This window comes from Ambystoma mexicanum, chromosome 2q (genome assembly GCF_040938575.1).
Source record: "Ambystoma mexicanum isolate Mex_15411 chromosome 2q, UKY_AmexF1_1, whole genome shotgun sequence".
In the NCBI taxonomy this organism is placed as follows: domain Eukaryota; kingdom Metazoa; phylum Chordata; class Amphibia; order Caudata; family Ambystomatidae; genus Ambystoma; species Ambystoma mexicanum.
Window position 1 is genome coordinate 1,212,655,804 of NC_090924.1, and position 16,014 is coordinate 1,212,671,817.

The 16,014-nt window shown below is 46.9% G+C and overlaps 1 protein-coding gene across 1 annotated transcript in view; it reads right to left on the reverse strand.

Moving 5' to 3' along the window:
• The window catches only part of SYF2 (SYF2 pre-mRNA splicing factor), a 309,231-nt gene that overhangs the window by 154,057 nt on the left and 139,160 nt on the right, over positions 1-16,014 (reverse strand). Inside the window, exon 5 of the mRNA XM_069648604.1 lies at positions 12,663-12,753. Within this exon, the coding sequence (XP_069504705.1) occupies positions 12,663-12,753 (91 nt within the window). The remainder of the gene's footprint in view (positions 1-12,662; positions 12,754-16,014) is intronic.

The window sequence follows — 16,014 nt, forward strand, 5'->3', positions numbered from 1 at the left end:
CTCAAAGGAAGTTTCACATGTCATGTGAGTATGGAAGCAGGCGTTTGTGATAGTGTTTTCACCTCGATATAGATAGTTATGATTCGCTAGTGGTTTTTGGTTGGTGATGATCCTTTGGAGTGGGCTAGCATGCATATGGCTGTGGATTTGGTGTGATCATTGAAGTGAGTTATTCAAATGTAGTTCTGATGGCCATTCTATTCTTTTTCATTTCGTTTGGGTGACAGGTATCTCCTCCCCTTTTGCCACTGCCATCTGTATGCCACTCCTGCAGATGGATTTTACTCCCGACACCTGCTGCTTCGTGTTAATCAGTGGAGCAGCATTACGATCTTATGGGACGATCGCCAATGGGCCACATGCCCTTACGCAGTACTAGTGGCCTTTCAGCTGGACTAGTGCCTCCCTATTGGGACGGCCCTGCGGGTCGAGGCGCTTCCATGTTGCCTTTTCGTACGAGAATGTAGCCCCTGTGTGCCATGAGGGTACAGGGCGTCACACAAGTAGTAGCTGGTCATTTCTTGCGGATGCAGGCCACAATGGTGAAATGTATTTTGGAGTTCATGGCCTGATGGCTGTATGGGCTTGGTGAATTTGTTGTGCATTAAATTCCTATTCTGATATGAACCGTGTAGCGTTCTTCTTTGCAGGTGATGTGTCATATTCCTATTTGGGGAGCGATGTATTGTGAGGAGATCTGCATTGGGTTCCAGCTTCGGAGTATAGTTGCGTGGTACTGTGCTGGGCGCGTTTGCCTACGAAGCCCAGTGAGGTCAGGGATGTGGGCTGCCAATGTGACTGTTTTGGTGATGTGATGCTCAGGGGCGGGGGAATGGCTTTTGTGTAACAGATGCCGGTCAGCCAGTTGGATTGGTGGTATGATGTGATTATCAGAATATGGCTGGTCACAGGTGCCTGTGTTTGCGTGCGTTTCTTGGAGGGAGACTGAGGTCATGTCCATTTGTGTGGCTTCTGTATTCGTGCCATCTGTGCCCTGCAGCTTCCATTGGCCCCTCTTGAGATTCATTTGTTCGTTGGCAGGCATGGATGACTTGTACATTTCACTGGTTGCATTGTGTGGCTTCATTGCACCTACGGGGAGTTGTACAATGTGGCCAGGGAGCGGTGTACAGGCACTCAGTAGGGCCGTTTACGGTTGGTTCGCGATGCCGTACTTCTCACCATGGCGGAATGGTACTTTCCGCCGTGCTTGATGGCGTTAGGTGCATGTCCGCTGGGGTCAGAATTCGCGTACCGTTGCGCCATGGTGGTAATTGCGGTTTGGCATGGCGCGCGTACTTGGTGCAGTTTGCGTTGGCGTTCACTGCGGTGTCGCTAATGGCATCGTACTTTACGGTGACGGGTCATAATCGCACCGAACGCTATTCGATGGCGGTATTGCATTTCCGCCATCGTTTTTCGATTTCCGCAAGGGTCGTAATGAGGGCCAATGCCTTTTATCCATCAGACTTTAATTTAATAAGGAGCATATAGTTGGGCACGGTATAACATTTAATCAAAAACTGGAATAAATGTGCCTAAATCATTGTGAATATATTTTGAGAGGAGATATATATATATATATATATATATATATATATATGCTTGTATCTGCTTAGATTCACATGCTGTGCATAGGCCGACATCTAGTGGAAGCTGCGGAGTATTACAGTTTGTTTTTCTAAACTCGAAAATGGGCGTCGTGCCAGTAATAATATCCCTAGTGTGACGTCCACTGTACCCAAGATCCCTCACGCGTCTAGGATCCTCAGATTGTATTTTTTTCTGACATGAGGTAGCATGAGGAGTAGCGCGAGTACAGATAATCCAAGCAGATAGACAGAAAGGTAAGACTACAAGCAATCATGCGCCTTCTCTCAGAGGGGAGGAAGGGTGGGTCGCATGTGAACCTAAGCAGATACAAGCATCAGAAATACGATTACGGTGAGTAATGTATCCCTTCTGAGGCTTGTGGAATCTGCTTAGATCACATGCTGTGCATAGATTAGCGAGCAGTACCTGAAGGAGGTGGGATGTGAGAAGGGTCATGAGCAAATAAGTGTCTTAGAACCGCTTGTACCACTTGTGTATCTGCCTTGGAATGGGTGTCAATGCAGTAATGCTGAGTAAAAGTGTGAATAGAGCTCCAAGTAGCTGCTTTGCAAATGGTGTCACGGGGTACATTTGCAATGAAAGCCAGAGTGGCCCCAATGCCTATAGTAGAGTGGGCTCTTGGCGTGAAAGGCAGAGTTCTTTCAGAAAGTGAGTAACACAGCTGGATACAGTTAATAATCCACTTCGAGATAGCACCCTTAGAGACGCGATCCCCCCCCTCTGCCTGTAGCTACGGAGACAAACAGTTGATCTGTTTTTCTTAGCGGTCTGGTCTTATTTACATAGTAGAGGACCGCCCTACGCACATCTAGGGTGTGTAGTTTCACCTCAGCCGAGCTTTGCGGGTCCTGGAAGAAAGCCGGAAGCTCGATGGACTGGTTTACATGGAATTTAGATATAAATTTAGGTGAGAACCTAGAGTGTGTGCGTAAAACCAGTTTGTTTTTATGGACAGTAAAGAAGGGATCCTGCACTGACAGAGCCTGAATTTCACTGACCCTTCTTATAGATGTAATAGCTACTAAGAAGGCCGTTTTATAAGTCAGGTGTTTGAGACTGCTTTTATGCATGGGTTCGAAAGGGGGGCCCATGAGCTTGGATAGCACCACATTAAGGTCCCACCCTGGTGCTGGGTTTGAAATAGGAGGGTGAAGTCTCTTTACTCCTTCCATGAAGGCTTTAACTACTGGTACTTTCCACCAACCTTGCTATGGGAAGTGGTGTAAGCCGACAGGGCTGCCAGGTGTACATTCAGTGAGTTAAAAACCAATCCTGCATCTAGCAGGTGGAGCATGTATGTAACAATAGTGGAAGGAGTGCAATCAACCGGGTTGATTTGTCTACTCTGGCACCAGATAACAAACCTCTTCCACTTGTCAAAGTAACAGTGCCTTGTGTTTGGTTTCCTAGATTCCTTTAGGATGTCCATACACCTCTGTGGCAAATTGAGATGCCCAAACTCTATGACCTCAGGAGCCATGCTGCCAGGTTCATTGAGTTGGGTTGCTGGTTCTAGTGTTAGGTTTTCTTGCTTCTTTCAAGATATTCATGCACCTTTGTGGTAGGTTAGATATCAGAATTTCTGAGAATTCAGGGTGCTGTCCCCGTAACATGGCCGCCGACCTGTCTGTTGGGGTCGGGGGCCTGCGCTTGGGAAACCAAAGTAACCCAGTCTTTGCCATCGAATACCGCGACTTTACTGCCGTTGCTGAATGCACCCTCAACCTCCATGGCCTTGAGTTGCCTGGCATGATGGGCTCAGCGTTTAGTGACGCGGTCCTTCAATGTGTTGTTTTTGAAGAACATACACGCTCGACAGGAACCATTGACGTGGTCCCGAGGGAGACACAAGTTACACACCAGGTTTGTTGACCCTCAAGCTTTTTGTTGCACTTGGGGCACAATTTAAATGGGGTCTTTTCCATAACGAAAACAAACGGCAGTTAGGCGAATGTAGTGTACGAAAAGGGGTATATACATTCTAGTATGACCTCCCCCCTCTCTCCCTATTGTGTGGGGCGAAGCCCGGCACAGCCTTCCAAGGCCGGAACTGAACCGAACGGGAGTCTTCAACTGTCGTTTCTTTTTCTCCACCGCTGTCGGATGGTCTCGATAGCCGGTGGATATAAAGGGTTATAAAGGATAGTAAGAAAAACTATTGTTAACTGTATAATAATAAATGGTGACAAGCCGAAAGAACTCTGTGAAACAGCATCCGTCTATGAATGCGGAAAAAAACAATCTGAGGGACCTCAACGCATGAAGGACCATGGGTACAGTGGACGTCACACTAGGGATAGTATTATTGGCACGCCCCATCGACGTCCCTTTTCGAGTTTCAAAAACAACAACTGTAATACTCTGCAGCTTCTATTAGGCCTATGCACAGCCATGTGATCTAAGCAGATTCCACAAGCCTCAGAAATATATATACATACTAGCTGTTGTCATTACATGCTACAATTCCACTCACTGTGGTACTCGCCTAGTGAGCTTGAACAGTGAAAAGCAAAGCAAGCCAGAGGTCATTTGAACCTATCGGTCTGTAGATAAAAGCATATCCTGGTCATTGGCGTATTAAATCACTCAGCACAGGGTCAGTAGAAGAGACGATAAGAGACGCCAGGAATATCTCAAATGTCAAAAGGTGACACTAAATACATTTATTTCACCAGGTAAGGGGGCTAAATGCCCAGAGCACTTAAAACGTCATTCACTAAGGTGAACTGTTCTAGACTGTGCGCAGGGCTTCATGGACTGCCTCCCCAGCGGTGGAAAATGTAGCGTGTTATGAAAAACAAATACGTCTGGGGGTGCGAATACATTTCACACAACAGCGGACATTCCAGGGGAAAACTATGTTGATACTAATTTTAGTTCTATTAAACCCGTGTTCGAGACTTAGAGCTTTCATTTTGTAGGCTTGTAAGCAGCATTTGAATGCATTGTGGCTTTCAATGACGGGCTTTGTTAACTTTAAGATAATCAAAACTAAAATGAATGAGATTCCTTTAAAAACTAATGCACATGGTAGTTCTCACTAGTTTCTAGAAGCTTCAACTCCCATATCAGAGTGTGAAAGCACAGCTTCCCGAAGCAGCTGTTAACTTTGTCCGTCTTGCAATTCCTAATCATTATAAAGTCAAACTTTGGCTGTGGTTTTTGGGGTAGGTGAAAGACTTCATTGAGCCAGAGATGAATGAGGCCCTTGGGTACCCAAAATGGCTCTGTTGAAAAGGGCAAAACAATCTAAGAGCTGGTGCTTGCCACACATCTAGCCTTCACTAGGGGCCTGCAAATGCTGCAGAGCTGAATACACGTTTGTTGTAATGTCTGGAATCAATCTGTGCGCAGTTTAACATTTGCACTTTATAAAGTCTACATGTCTGCAATGCATTATCCCCTGAATACCTTACTTACAAGACGGAATGTAGTATTGTATAATGCAAGAATGACAATGCATTACTTACCGTAAAAGCATTTCTGATGGTTGTATCTGCTTAGATTCACATGCTGTGCATAGGTCCGACATCCAGTGGTCACTGCGGAGTATTGCATTTTGTTTTTCGTAGTCGAAAAGGGGACGTCGTCAAGGTGTGTCTGAAACACTATCCCTATAGTGACGTGCGTTGTACCCACAATCCCTCACGCGTCGAGGTCCCTCTGTTTGTATTTTTCTGCCCTGAGGGAGCCTTCTAGACGTGAGTGAGTACAGAAAAGAGAGATATAAAAGGAAGTCTATGTTCCTTCCATCCGAGCGGGGAGGAAGGGTGGGCGCATGTGAATCTAAGCAGATACAACCATCAGAAATGCTTTTAGGGTAAGTAATGAATTGTCTTCTGATGTTTGTTAATCTGCTTAGAATCACATGCTGTGCATAGACTAGCGAGCAGTACCCGGAGTTGGCGGTGGGTTATGAGAAGGAACAGTAGAGAAAAGATGTCTTAATACTGCCTGTCCCACCTGGGAGTCAGATCTCAAGTGTGCATCTAGAAAGTAGTGTTTTTTAAAGGTGTGCACAGAACTCCAGGTAGCTGCTTTGCAGATGGACTCAAGAGGAACATTTGCAATGAATGCTATAGACGCCCCCGTGCCTGGAGTAGAGTGTGCTCTTGGGTTACAGGGCAGTTCTCTCTTAGCAAGAGTATAGCAGAGAGTGATGCATTGAACAATCCATCTAGAAATAGTGGACTTTGAAACTGCATCCCCCTTCTCTTCCTGCTGCCACCGAGACGAAGAACTGATTAGTCTTCCTCAGTGGTCTGGGTCTTTCCATGTAGAACATGACCGCTCTGCGCACATCTAGTGTGTGCAGACTTTTTTCTCCCAAGTTGGAAGGATTTTGAAAGAACGTTGGTAGTTCTATAGACTGGTTTACGTGGAATTTCAAGATGAATTTCGGAGCACACCTTGGGTGCGTGCGTAGAACCACCTTATCTCTGTGAACTGTAACGAATGGGTCTAGAACAGAAAGAGCCTGTAGTTCACTTACTCTCCTGATGGAGGTGATAGCTATTAGAAAAGCAGTCTTAAGAGTAAGGTGTTTAAGAGATGCTTTGTGCATGGGTTCAAATGGTGACCCCATGAGTCTGGTAAGTACCACGTTAAGGTCCCATCCGGGAGCTGGGTCAGGTATCGGGGGATGTATTCTCTTTACTCCCTCCATGAAGGCCTTTATAACAGGGATCTTCCACCACGACACTTTGAGTTGAGAAGTGGTGTATGCAGAAAGTGCCGCTAGGTGGACTTTAATGGAATTGAACACTAGACCTGAGTCCAATAAACAGGTCAGGTATAGAACAATATGTGTGGGAGAGCAGTCAATCGGGTTGATGCTCTTTCCTCTGCACCAGATGACAAATCTCTTCCACTTGCTAGAATAGCAGTGGCGAGTGTTAGGTTTTCTGGCTTCCCTGAGGATGTCCATGCATCTCTGCGGGAGCTGTAGATGTCCAAATTCTATGATCTCAGGAGCCAGGCTGCGAAGTTCATGTTCTGGAGGCATGGATGCAGAGTCCTGCCCTTGTCTTGTGACAGCATGTTGTACGGGCAGGGGAGTTTCACTGGGGGAGATAGAGACATCTCCATCAAGTGAGCGAACCATGGCTGTCGGGCCCACATTGGGGCCACCAGTATCATGGTCACTTGTTCCTGGTGCATCTTGTGCACCACCTTGTTGAGAAGGGGAGTCGGGGGGAAAAGCGTAAACAAATTTCCCTGACCATTGAATCGACAGACCATTCCCCTTGGATTGGTTCTGGGGGTACCTGGAGGCGTAACTTTGGCATTGTGAGTTCTCCAGGGTTGCAAACAGGTCTATTTCTGGGAATCCCCATTGCGTGAAGACGTCGAAGACGATGTCTTCGTGCAGTCGCCATTCGTACTCTTCGGGCAGGGGGAAATCTCTGCTGAGTTTGTTCGCCAGAAGATTGAGCTGCCCTGGTACATGTTGTGACAGTAGGAACATGTTTTGTTTGAGAGCCCACTTCCATATATTTTGGGCCAGTTTGGACAGTCCTGGAGAGTGGGTGCCCCCCTGCTTGTTGATGTAGTACATGGCTGTGGTGCTGTCTAAGGACCATCACTGTCTTGCCTTGTAGGTGTTCCTGGAAGCTTTTAGCGCCTTGAACACAGCTAGTAGCTCCAGTAGATTTATGTGTTTGGATGCTACGTTCGGAGTCCACACTCCGTGAGCAGTCTGATGGGATAGGTGAGCCCCCCATCCTGTGAGGGATGCGTCTGGTTAGAGTGGCTTCCGCCGCGGGTGTGGCAAAGGGTTTCCCTCTTACCAGGTTTTCCTTTGTCCACCAACGTAGCGAGAGAACCAAGGCCTGCGAGACCACCACTAGATCGTCCCATAGTCCGCTGGCCTGACACCACTGGCTGTTGAGCCACTCTTGCATTGGGCGCGTGCGCAGGCGCGCGTGAGGTACCAAATAAATACACAACGCCATCATTCCTACCAAGTGCATTGCTTTGCGTACCGTCACCTCTCGACCGGCCACATATTGAGGGATCTGAAACAGCATGTTTTGGACCCTGTCGTTGGAGGGGAAGACACGGCCGTCCTTTGTTTGAATTAGAGCCCCTAGGAATTGTTTGATCTGGCTGGGGTCTAGGCTGGACTTCTTTTCGTTGATGGAGAAGCCCAGCTGGAACAAAAGGTCTGCAGTCTTTTGGGTATTGGAGAAGCATGTTTCGTAAGAATCCCCTGTTATGAGCCAGTCGTCGAGGTAAGGGTAAACTGGGATGGACAACCTGCGCAGGTGGGCCGCTGCCACTGCCAGTACCTTTGTGAATACCCTTGGTGCAGATGCTATGCCGAAGGGTAGCACTCTGAACTGGTAGTGTTTGCCCTCTATCATGAACCGGAGGTATTTTCTGTGCGCTGGCAACATTAAAATATGAAAGTATGCATCTTTCATGTCTAGTGTTGTCATGTAATCTCCTTGTGATAGCAGGTTGATCACTTCCTGTAAGGTCACCATATGAAACTTCTGGGGTTTGACAAACTTGTTCGCTGGGCGCAGATCTAATACAGGGCACATGGTTAGATCCTTTTTGGGTACAAGGAAGTACACTGAATAAATACCTTCCGTTACCTGAGATAGAGGCACGACCTCTATGGCTCCTTTTTCCAGCAGTTGTTCTACTTCTTGGAGAAGGATGGCAAGGTGTTCTGGTGTCATGCGTCGTCCCCTCGGGGGTCTGTATGTTGGGGAACCGTTGAATTTGATGCAGTATCCGTGGGCTACGGTGGAAAGTACCCAGCGGTCTGACGTTATTCCCTCCCATGCTGGAAGAAAGGATGTTAGCCGGCCCCCGACCGGTGTTGCATGGGAGGGGACGCGAATCTTTGCGTCACTTGGTGTTGTTGGGGGCTTGGGAGCCTCTGGGGGTGGACCCCCGACCTCTCCCTTTGCCACGGCGCTGGCCTCTTTGGCTGTACTGGCCACTATTGGTCTGGTAATTGGTGGAAGGGTACTGTTGCTGCTGAATCTGTTGTTGGCGTTGGCCACGAAAAAAGCGTTTGTTGCCATAGCCGCGTCTGGTAGTGGGCTTAGAGATCTGGTCAAGAGTTTTGATAGTATCAAACTCTTTTTTAGCCATCTCCAGAGCCTCATCCACCGCTTTCCCGAAGAGGTTTGAGTCTTCAATAGGTTTATTTATTAAAGACGCCTGTGTCTCCGGTTTGAACCCTGAGTTACGCAGCCATACATGGCGTTTTAGGAGTATTCCCTGAACCAGGGAACGTCCCGCTGTCTCTGCAGCATCCAGAGAGTTCTTCACAATGCTCTGGTTGACCTGGGTTCCTTCGCCAATAGTTGATAGCAGGCGTGTCCGTAGCGGTTCCGGCGCTTCTTCGGCGTCTTTGCGCAGTTTGGCCCACTGCGCGTCCGCGTAGCTAGCTAGCAAGGAATTGTTGCTCGCAATTCTTGCAGAAAAGGCAGCTGAGGATGTGACTCTCTTTCCAAAGGCATATAATCTCTTGCCCTCCTTGTCAGGTGGTGCTCGCTGGCGGACAGTGGCACCCCTGCCCTCTTCCTTGTATTGGTTACTACAAGGGAGTCAGGAATAGAATGTCCCCTGATGTACAGCGGGTCTGAGGGTGAAGGAGTGAAAAGTTTTTCAATTATTGGATTAACTCCTCTGATTAGTGCGGGCGTGGATAGCGAAGGGATGATTCTTCTCTTCACTGAAGCGAGGAGGGGAATGGTCTGGCTGACCGGGGGTTTCTCCTTAATTACTCTTTCCACAAAGTCTATTTCAGGAGAGATCTCCCCAGTGTCCAGTTCGAAATGTGCTGCTGCTCTGCGCAACAGGGCATTGAATGTGGGCTGATCGTCTACGGGAGACGTGTTCCTAACAAGTGAATTGTCAGGAGGATTTAGGTTTAGGACATCAGTGTCCGAATATACTGATGGGGATTGCCAGGGATGTGAAGGCCCTTCTTCAGGATTTTCTCCGAAGCCTTCTCCTATCATGTCTGGGCTGTCTTCCAGACCTTCCTCCTGGTTCTGTCCCTCTTCATCGTCCACAAATTCATCCTCCTCCTACAAGTATTGTTCCTCACCAGTGAGGTCATACACATTATGGAAATCTGAGGCTGTGTCCTGCTGGGAGGGATTGAATAGTCTCGGATATTTAGCCCTGGGGACCTCCTGAGGCCCTTCTCTTGTTCTCTTGGGAGTGGGAGGGTTCTGGGTCTTCATAAACCTCTCCATTCTCTACATGCAGAGATGGAGCCTTTCCATGGTCTCATGGGGTACCCCTGAGGGGTCTAGCGGGGGAAAATTAGTGTCTTCCGCCTGAAAACGGCTCGACCTCTCCCATAACGTCGAGGAAAGTGTCCCGTCGCCTTCAGAAAAGCCTTCCGGTGTGCTGGGGGTCCCCCCGACTGAAGGGGGTAGTCCCTGTCTTTCTTCGGGCTTTTTCGGCGTGTCTTTCGACCTTTGCGTAGCGCTCGACGTGTCTTTCGGCGTACGCTTCTGGGCGTCAGCTACAACGATCCTCGCCAAGCTCTCTGCGACTCGTTTGTCAGAGGAGGGCTCTGGTTTCGACGTTACGGGTGTCGATCGTTCTACGGCGGCGTGCGCTCTCTGCTGGTGCGCGCCGGCCGATGGTTTGGGGGTGGCGCCCTTATTTGCCGAAAGCCCAGTCGCTGGTCGCTGCTGCGGTTGCGAGAGGGGCTTTGAACCTGAGCGGTCCGAGGAGGCCGCCGGTGGAACCTGCGTCTCCTTGGGCGCTGATGCTTTCTTCGTCTTCGACGAAGAAGAGCCGTGGGTTGTGTGCTTATGTGTGGTATCGTGTGCGTCAGTGTCGCCGGGGTGTTCATCCCCATAAGCAGGGCGTGAGCCGAGCCCGTCGGGGCCGGGGACAGACGACGAAGAGCGCGAGCGCTCTTTAGAGGGGTCTACGACTTCTGTAGCGGAGGTCATGTTATCACATTCCTCGTCACTGTCGGTGGTAGCAGCGGCGGGTGAGGAATCGGCCTTCGACATAGCGTAGGCCGCCCACCCCTTGACCCTACGGTCTTTTAGAGTCTTTGGCTTAAGAAGCCGACAAGCCGTGCAACCCTCCACCTTGTGATCGAGGGGCAAGCAGCGGTTACACCGTGAATGCTTGTCCTTCCAAGTGAACTTGCCCTTGCAACGCGGGCAAAACCTAAAGGGTGTCCTCTCCATAGCTGAGGCAGTAAATCGTGATAACGAACCCAAGGGAAAGGAAGGGGAAAAGGAAAGGCATTCTCAGAAAGGAAACAGATGTCCCCCGACCCCACTCTCCCTACTATATTTGGCCTGCGAAGCCAGGCCACGTGTTCGGCGACGCCGAAGGATCTCCTCCGCTCGTCCCCTCCGTCGAAGATCTTGCTCGGCGGAGAAACAGCTTCACAACTGCGTCGAGGGAGGGATCTATGTGTTATATATTAATAGGAAAGCGACCAAAGGTCGAGGAGATGAAATCTGCAATGTCTCTCGAGGAGCTCCGCGTAAAGGCGACCTGTAGCTGGGCGGAAAAAAACAATCTGAGGGACCTCGACGCGTGAGGGATTGTGGGTACAACGCACGTCACTATAGGGATAGTGTTTCAGACACGCCTTGTCGACGTCCCCTTTTCGACTACGAAAAACAAAATGCAATACTCCGCAGTGACCACTGGATGTCGGACCTATGCACAGCATGTGATTCTAAGCAGATTAACAAACATCAGAAATAAAGTTATACGCTAGTGAAAATGACAAACAAGCACGAAATAAATTAACTTTTTGGCCTTCAGAAAAAAAAACTCATAAGCACTGAAGTTACTGACAAAGTGTGCTTGAAATTTACACAAAAATTAAAACAAATTTTCTGAAAATACACAATACCAATTTGGAATGGCCAATAAAAATGGGATAGTCGCACCACTTAATCAGACGATCTGTCTAACGCCCATTTCGTTTCCAGCTTTGCCTTCCTTGCACACCTATAATCCTCTTGATTGTTTCAGGAACTATGGGTGATGCTGGAACTCCACCCCCCACCCCCAACTCGACAACCAAACAGCAGTTCTGTGCATTCCTCAACATTTCTAAAGTTGTTCCTTCCTAGGACACCCGACCTCCCAGTCCCCACCCCTCAGAAAAGTTATTTATCAACGCTTTTTTACAGATCTACAGTGACAAGTTTGATTGTTTATGCATTGAAACACATGTCATGCACTCCTCCCCACTCTACTGATTGTCTTTACACTGTATATAGTCGCTGTATTTTTTCTGCTTAGGCGAAACACCACGCGAGTTTCACTGTTCCCAAAATAGGCAGGGCGCATGAGAGTGTGGAGAACGCAGCGTGGGTCGGTATTTGTATATTCAATTACTGAGGTGTGGGGGTTGGGGGCGGGGAGAAGAAGAGTGGGTGCACAAGTTTCGGCCGCTTGTTCAGGGAAAACAGATCTGGCAAGGACACCTTCACGGTCTGAAAACGTGCCGAATAATATTTGCTCTAAAACAACTATAACGTGTGGGTGGAACTTGTGTGCAGGTTTATTTTTAATTTTATGAGCCTTTTGTGCTGGGTTCAAAGTGTGGCTCAAAGCGTAGCCAATGGTGGCTTTTAAGAACACTGATGGGGGAGTTCCACAGTGACTGAAGTGAGCGGGCACGGTCGCGAGCAGTGTTCCACTACTTTATTTTTTGCGGTTTACCATTCCTCTACTTTTTACAACCATATTCACCAGTTTATATAGTGGATTTGTCCATTGTCCCTTTACAAGTGTAAAGTTGTAATAGGAGCCTTAGTTACTAGTCACTTAAGACTATTGGAATGCCCCGCCTGCAACACTTGTCACATGTCGCACTCTGCTTCCACCTACCGTCTCCCCTGCCGAGACCACAGATCCTCTACTTTTTTTAGTCACTTCTACCAATGAGTTCCATGTGTTTCATTGGCGATTGAAAATATAGTCGTTGAAACGTTACCTGCATGCAAGACGATTGCACTTTGTGGTCTTTCACATCATTCTAAATTAAGCAGACTAAAGGACAGAAAGAAGAACATTTCACTTACTGCTTCTCACGCAACTTCTCATATTCCTCCATGTCGGGTTTGATCTGCTTGGTCAGCCTGTGATACTGACGCAACTGAGCCGCTGCATAATCTGCAGATTAAAAGAATATGGTCAATTCTAACCCTATAGACACTACACCTTTTCAGTCTCTGTGCGGATTACATGTTGGTGGAAATCCCTTTGTTAAATCAAGTAAAGCAAGTGTGAGTAAACTATTCAGAATTCAGCCTAGCTACGAACCCTAAATTCTTTCAACACTCTACTTGTAACAGATTTTATGACATGCCACACTCCAGCCAGGGACTTCTTCCACTGACACTGAAGGTGGCGCACAATAAAAACTTCTTCATTTTATTTGATTCTTGGTTGAGTAGGACCCAACACGTCTCACGCACACCTTGACAAATACCCTGTGTCGCAAATGGACCATTACCAGGCTGGTGTGTAACAATGACATTTATTTTTAGAATTCAATGGAAAAATCAGAACAAAACAAAATTTAGGGCAGCAGCCACCACTGTGTGGCAGTATATATGCAGATATCCCAGACCAGGACCCAGCAGAGAATATAATGGAGGAAATCCCTCTGCAAGATGAATAGGCAGAATACGAAGTAGAGTAGGCTCTAAGGGGGGGTGGGGAGGAGGACGCAGTAGACATTGTTTGAGGTGTGCAAACATTGACAATGTAATATGTACTGCAAGTTTGGTTTTGTGTGCTTTGTTGAAATAAAATCAAAAAAATTGTTTAAAAAAAAAAAGAAAGTGATTTTCATGAATGCAGTATGTCCCAACAGTAGAACAACTCACCCAAATCCTCCCAACAATCCATTCTGAGTTTGGAATATATATTGGTTTAAACTTTTAATATGTCAGTTCAGTCTTTAGAAATGCAAGTTACATTTATTATAGTGTATTAGTCACATTTTTTAGTAACATTTAACAATAATCTAACACAATTTAAAATCCAGAGACATAAGAACAGTACAGACTAATACAAAATATAAATTGTACAACAAATATATCATGTTATCATAAAACAACCATCATGTCAAGTCACTTCAATTAATTATGCTTTAAATGATTAATAATTTTTCTTCTACAAGCAGCCAGAGGTTAGTCAAAGCAAATACGAGAGAAACTTGTCTAGCAGACAAACATTTCCACCAAAATTCTTCTGTTTTTTTTTAATCATAGTCTAATGGTTTTCAAACTTTACCAAACTATCTCTATTGCTTGTCAAGAGTGCACAGACAGTTATTTATCACCAGTACATTTGCAGAGCAGAGCAAATACTTTGAACGCAGGTAGACGGAGCAATAACTCACAACCAGACACGCAGTTAGCAAAATAATGAGCACTTATACAGTTATTTATTTATAGCTAAGAAGCTAAGAAGCAACAAGTGATAAAACAGAAATAAATCACAGAAACGATAGAGAAATCAAGATAATGCATCACCATGGGCGTAACTGAATCCCTCATCTCGCCAGAAGCAGCTGGAAGACCCCGGTATCAGCCAGGCAGAGAGCACAACAGCCCACAGGAAGGTCAGAACAAGGCGTCCCCCCCTCCGACTGAGGTCTTTCTGTTTTTTCCAACTGGTCTTTCCAGAGCTCTGCATATATGCACTCCTCAAAAAGGGGTGGCAATTTCTCGAACCTTCTGGCATTAGCGCTTGCGCATTTCTGAGTGACTGTTGGTTGCCGGCCGGGACAACCTACAGTAACACCAAGGAGCAAAGCTTCCCTCTTCTAAAGCACCACGGAAAACAATTCCATAACTCATCCTGAACAAGACATAACAAAACCCTTTTTTTTTATATCTGGTGCCAGCCGTCAACTGTGGATCCCAGCAGCGTTCCCAGCACAGTGTCCTTGATTGAGGCCTGCATACCAGGCTCAGCAACAAATAACACTGAAAGCATGTTTTTTAGCAAAGCAAGTGCAGTTTTCACTGAGGCAATGATTAAATATCCATTATAGATTTGAGTGCCCCCAGAATTCACTGCGCATCAGCGCCATGTTTTAGCTCAAGCATAACCCTATCGCAATGTGAATCAGCTTAATTTCTATACACTGTTAATGTTAGCAACGTAGTTATACGTTACACATCTAATCTAACAATATAATAAAAGGCCAGATGTATGTTTGCTCCTGTATGTTTGTCCAATGCAGTAGCTTTGCCTGCTGTCATCACTAAAGGGAGCGGTTGCCTTAGGATACATAGCTACAATGCCAATTCGCATAACGTGATGAGCTTGGGGAAGTGAGCCCCTTGCTTATTTGCATTTGAGCTTTCTTTTTTTGAGAGGTCTGAGCCCGGCAGAGGGTGACGTATGAGAACTGTGTAGTACAAGAACTGAGCCCGAGAGTGGGGAATCTTTGCGAACTGGTTTGATGAAACATCGTTTTAAAGTCTGAGAAAATAGAATTAACGTGGAAGGCCTGGTGGGCCTTGATCCACGTGAACTGCTCATTGTGCAAGAAGTTGGACCCGAGTGTGCCACCTTGTCCCATGCTGAAAACGTGGAGAAAGGAGTTTCAGTACTCAGTCATTCTGAAATATTATTTCATGCACACTATTTTCCCATACCAATTTGTTATTTGTGTAAGGATTGGCAGTAGTTTTCTTTAGTATAGGCCATTTTGTTTTGACAGACTCCACTACTATTATTTATTATTTGATGGTCGAGACCACTCCCATCTTAGTTATAGTGCGATATAGGCGTTTTGCCACCCCATCCATGTTCAATAAAGATCCTTCAACTGTGATCACTTGTGTTGGTCTTCACTGTTTGATAACATGCCTTTCTTACAGGGTGGTGTGTGCTGCACCCACAAAAGAAAAAGGCAAGTAAGACAGGAGTCATCTTACTATTCTTGGGAACAGTAGTTCACCCAAGAAAATGTATTTAAACATTAAGAGTCCAAGAGACTGCTCAGTGGCAAAAGAGCTGGGAGTCTCAAAGGTGAAAGGGAATTAGCACAGAAATGAACATTCTCTCCAACACCTTAGGATATCCATACACCTCTGGGGAAGTTTTAAGTGCCCGAGCTATACGACTTCAGGGGCCAGGCGCCAAGTTCATAGACTGAAGATGTGGATAGAGTGTTGTCCCCCCCGGGACATCATATTGTAGGGGCAAACGAGTTTGACTGGTTTGCACATCGCCAGTTTGAGCAGATGTGGAAACCATGGTTGTCTTGCCCACACTGGAGCCATCAGGATTAGCGTGGATTGTTTTGTGTGCATCTTGTGCTATATGTTGCTGAGGACTGTTGTTGGGGTTGCGGGGGGAGGGGGTGTAAGCACATTTCGGTGACCAACTCATCCATCCACAGGGCGTTCC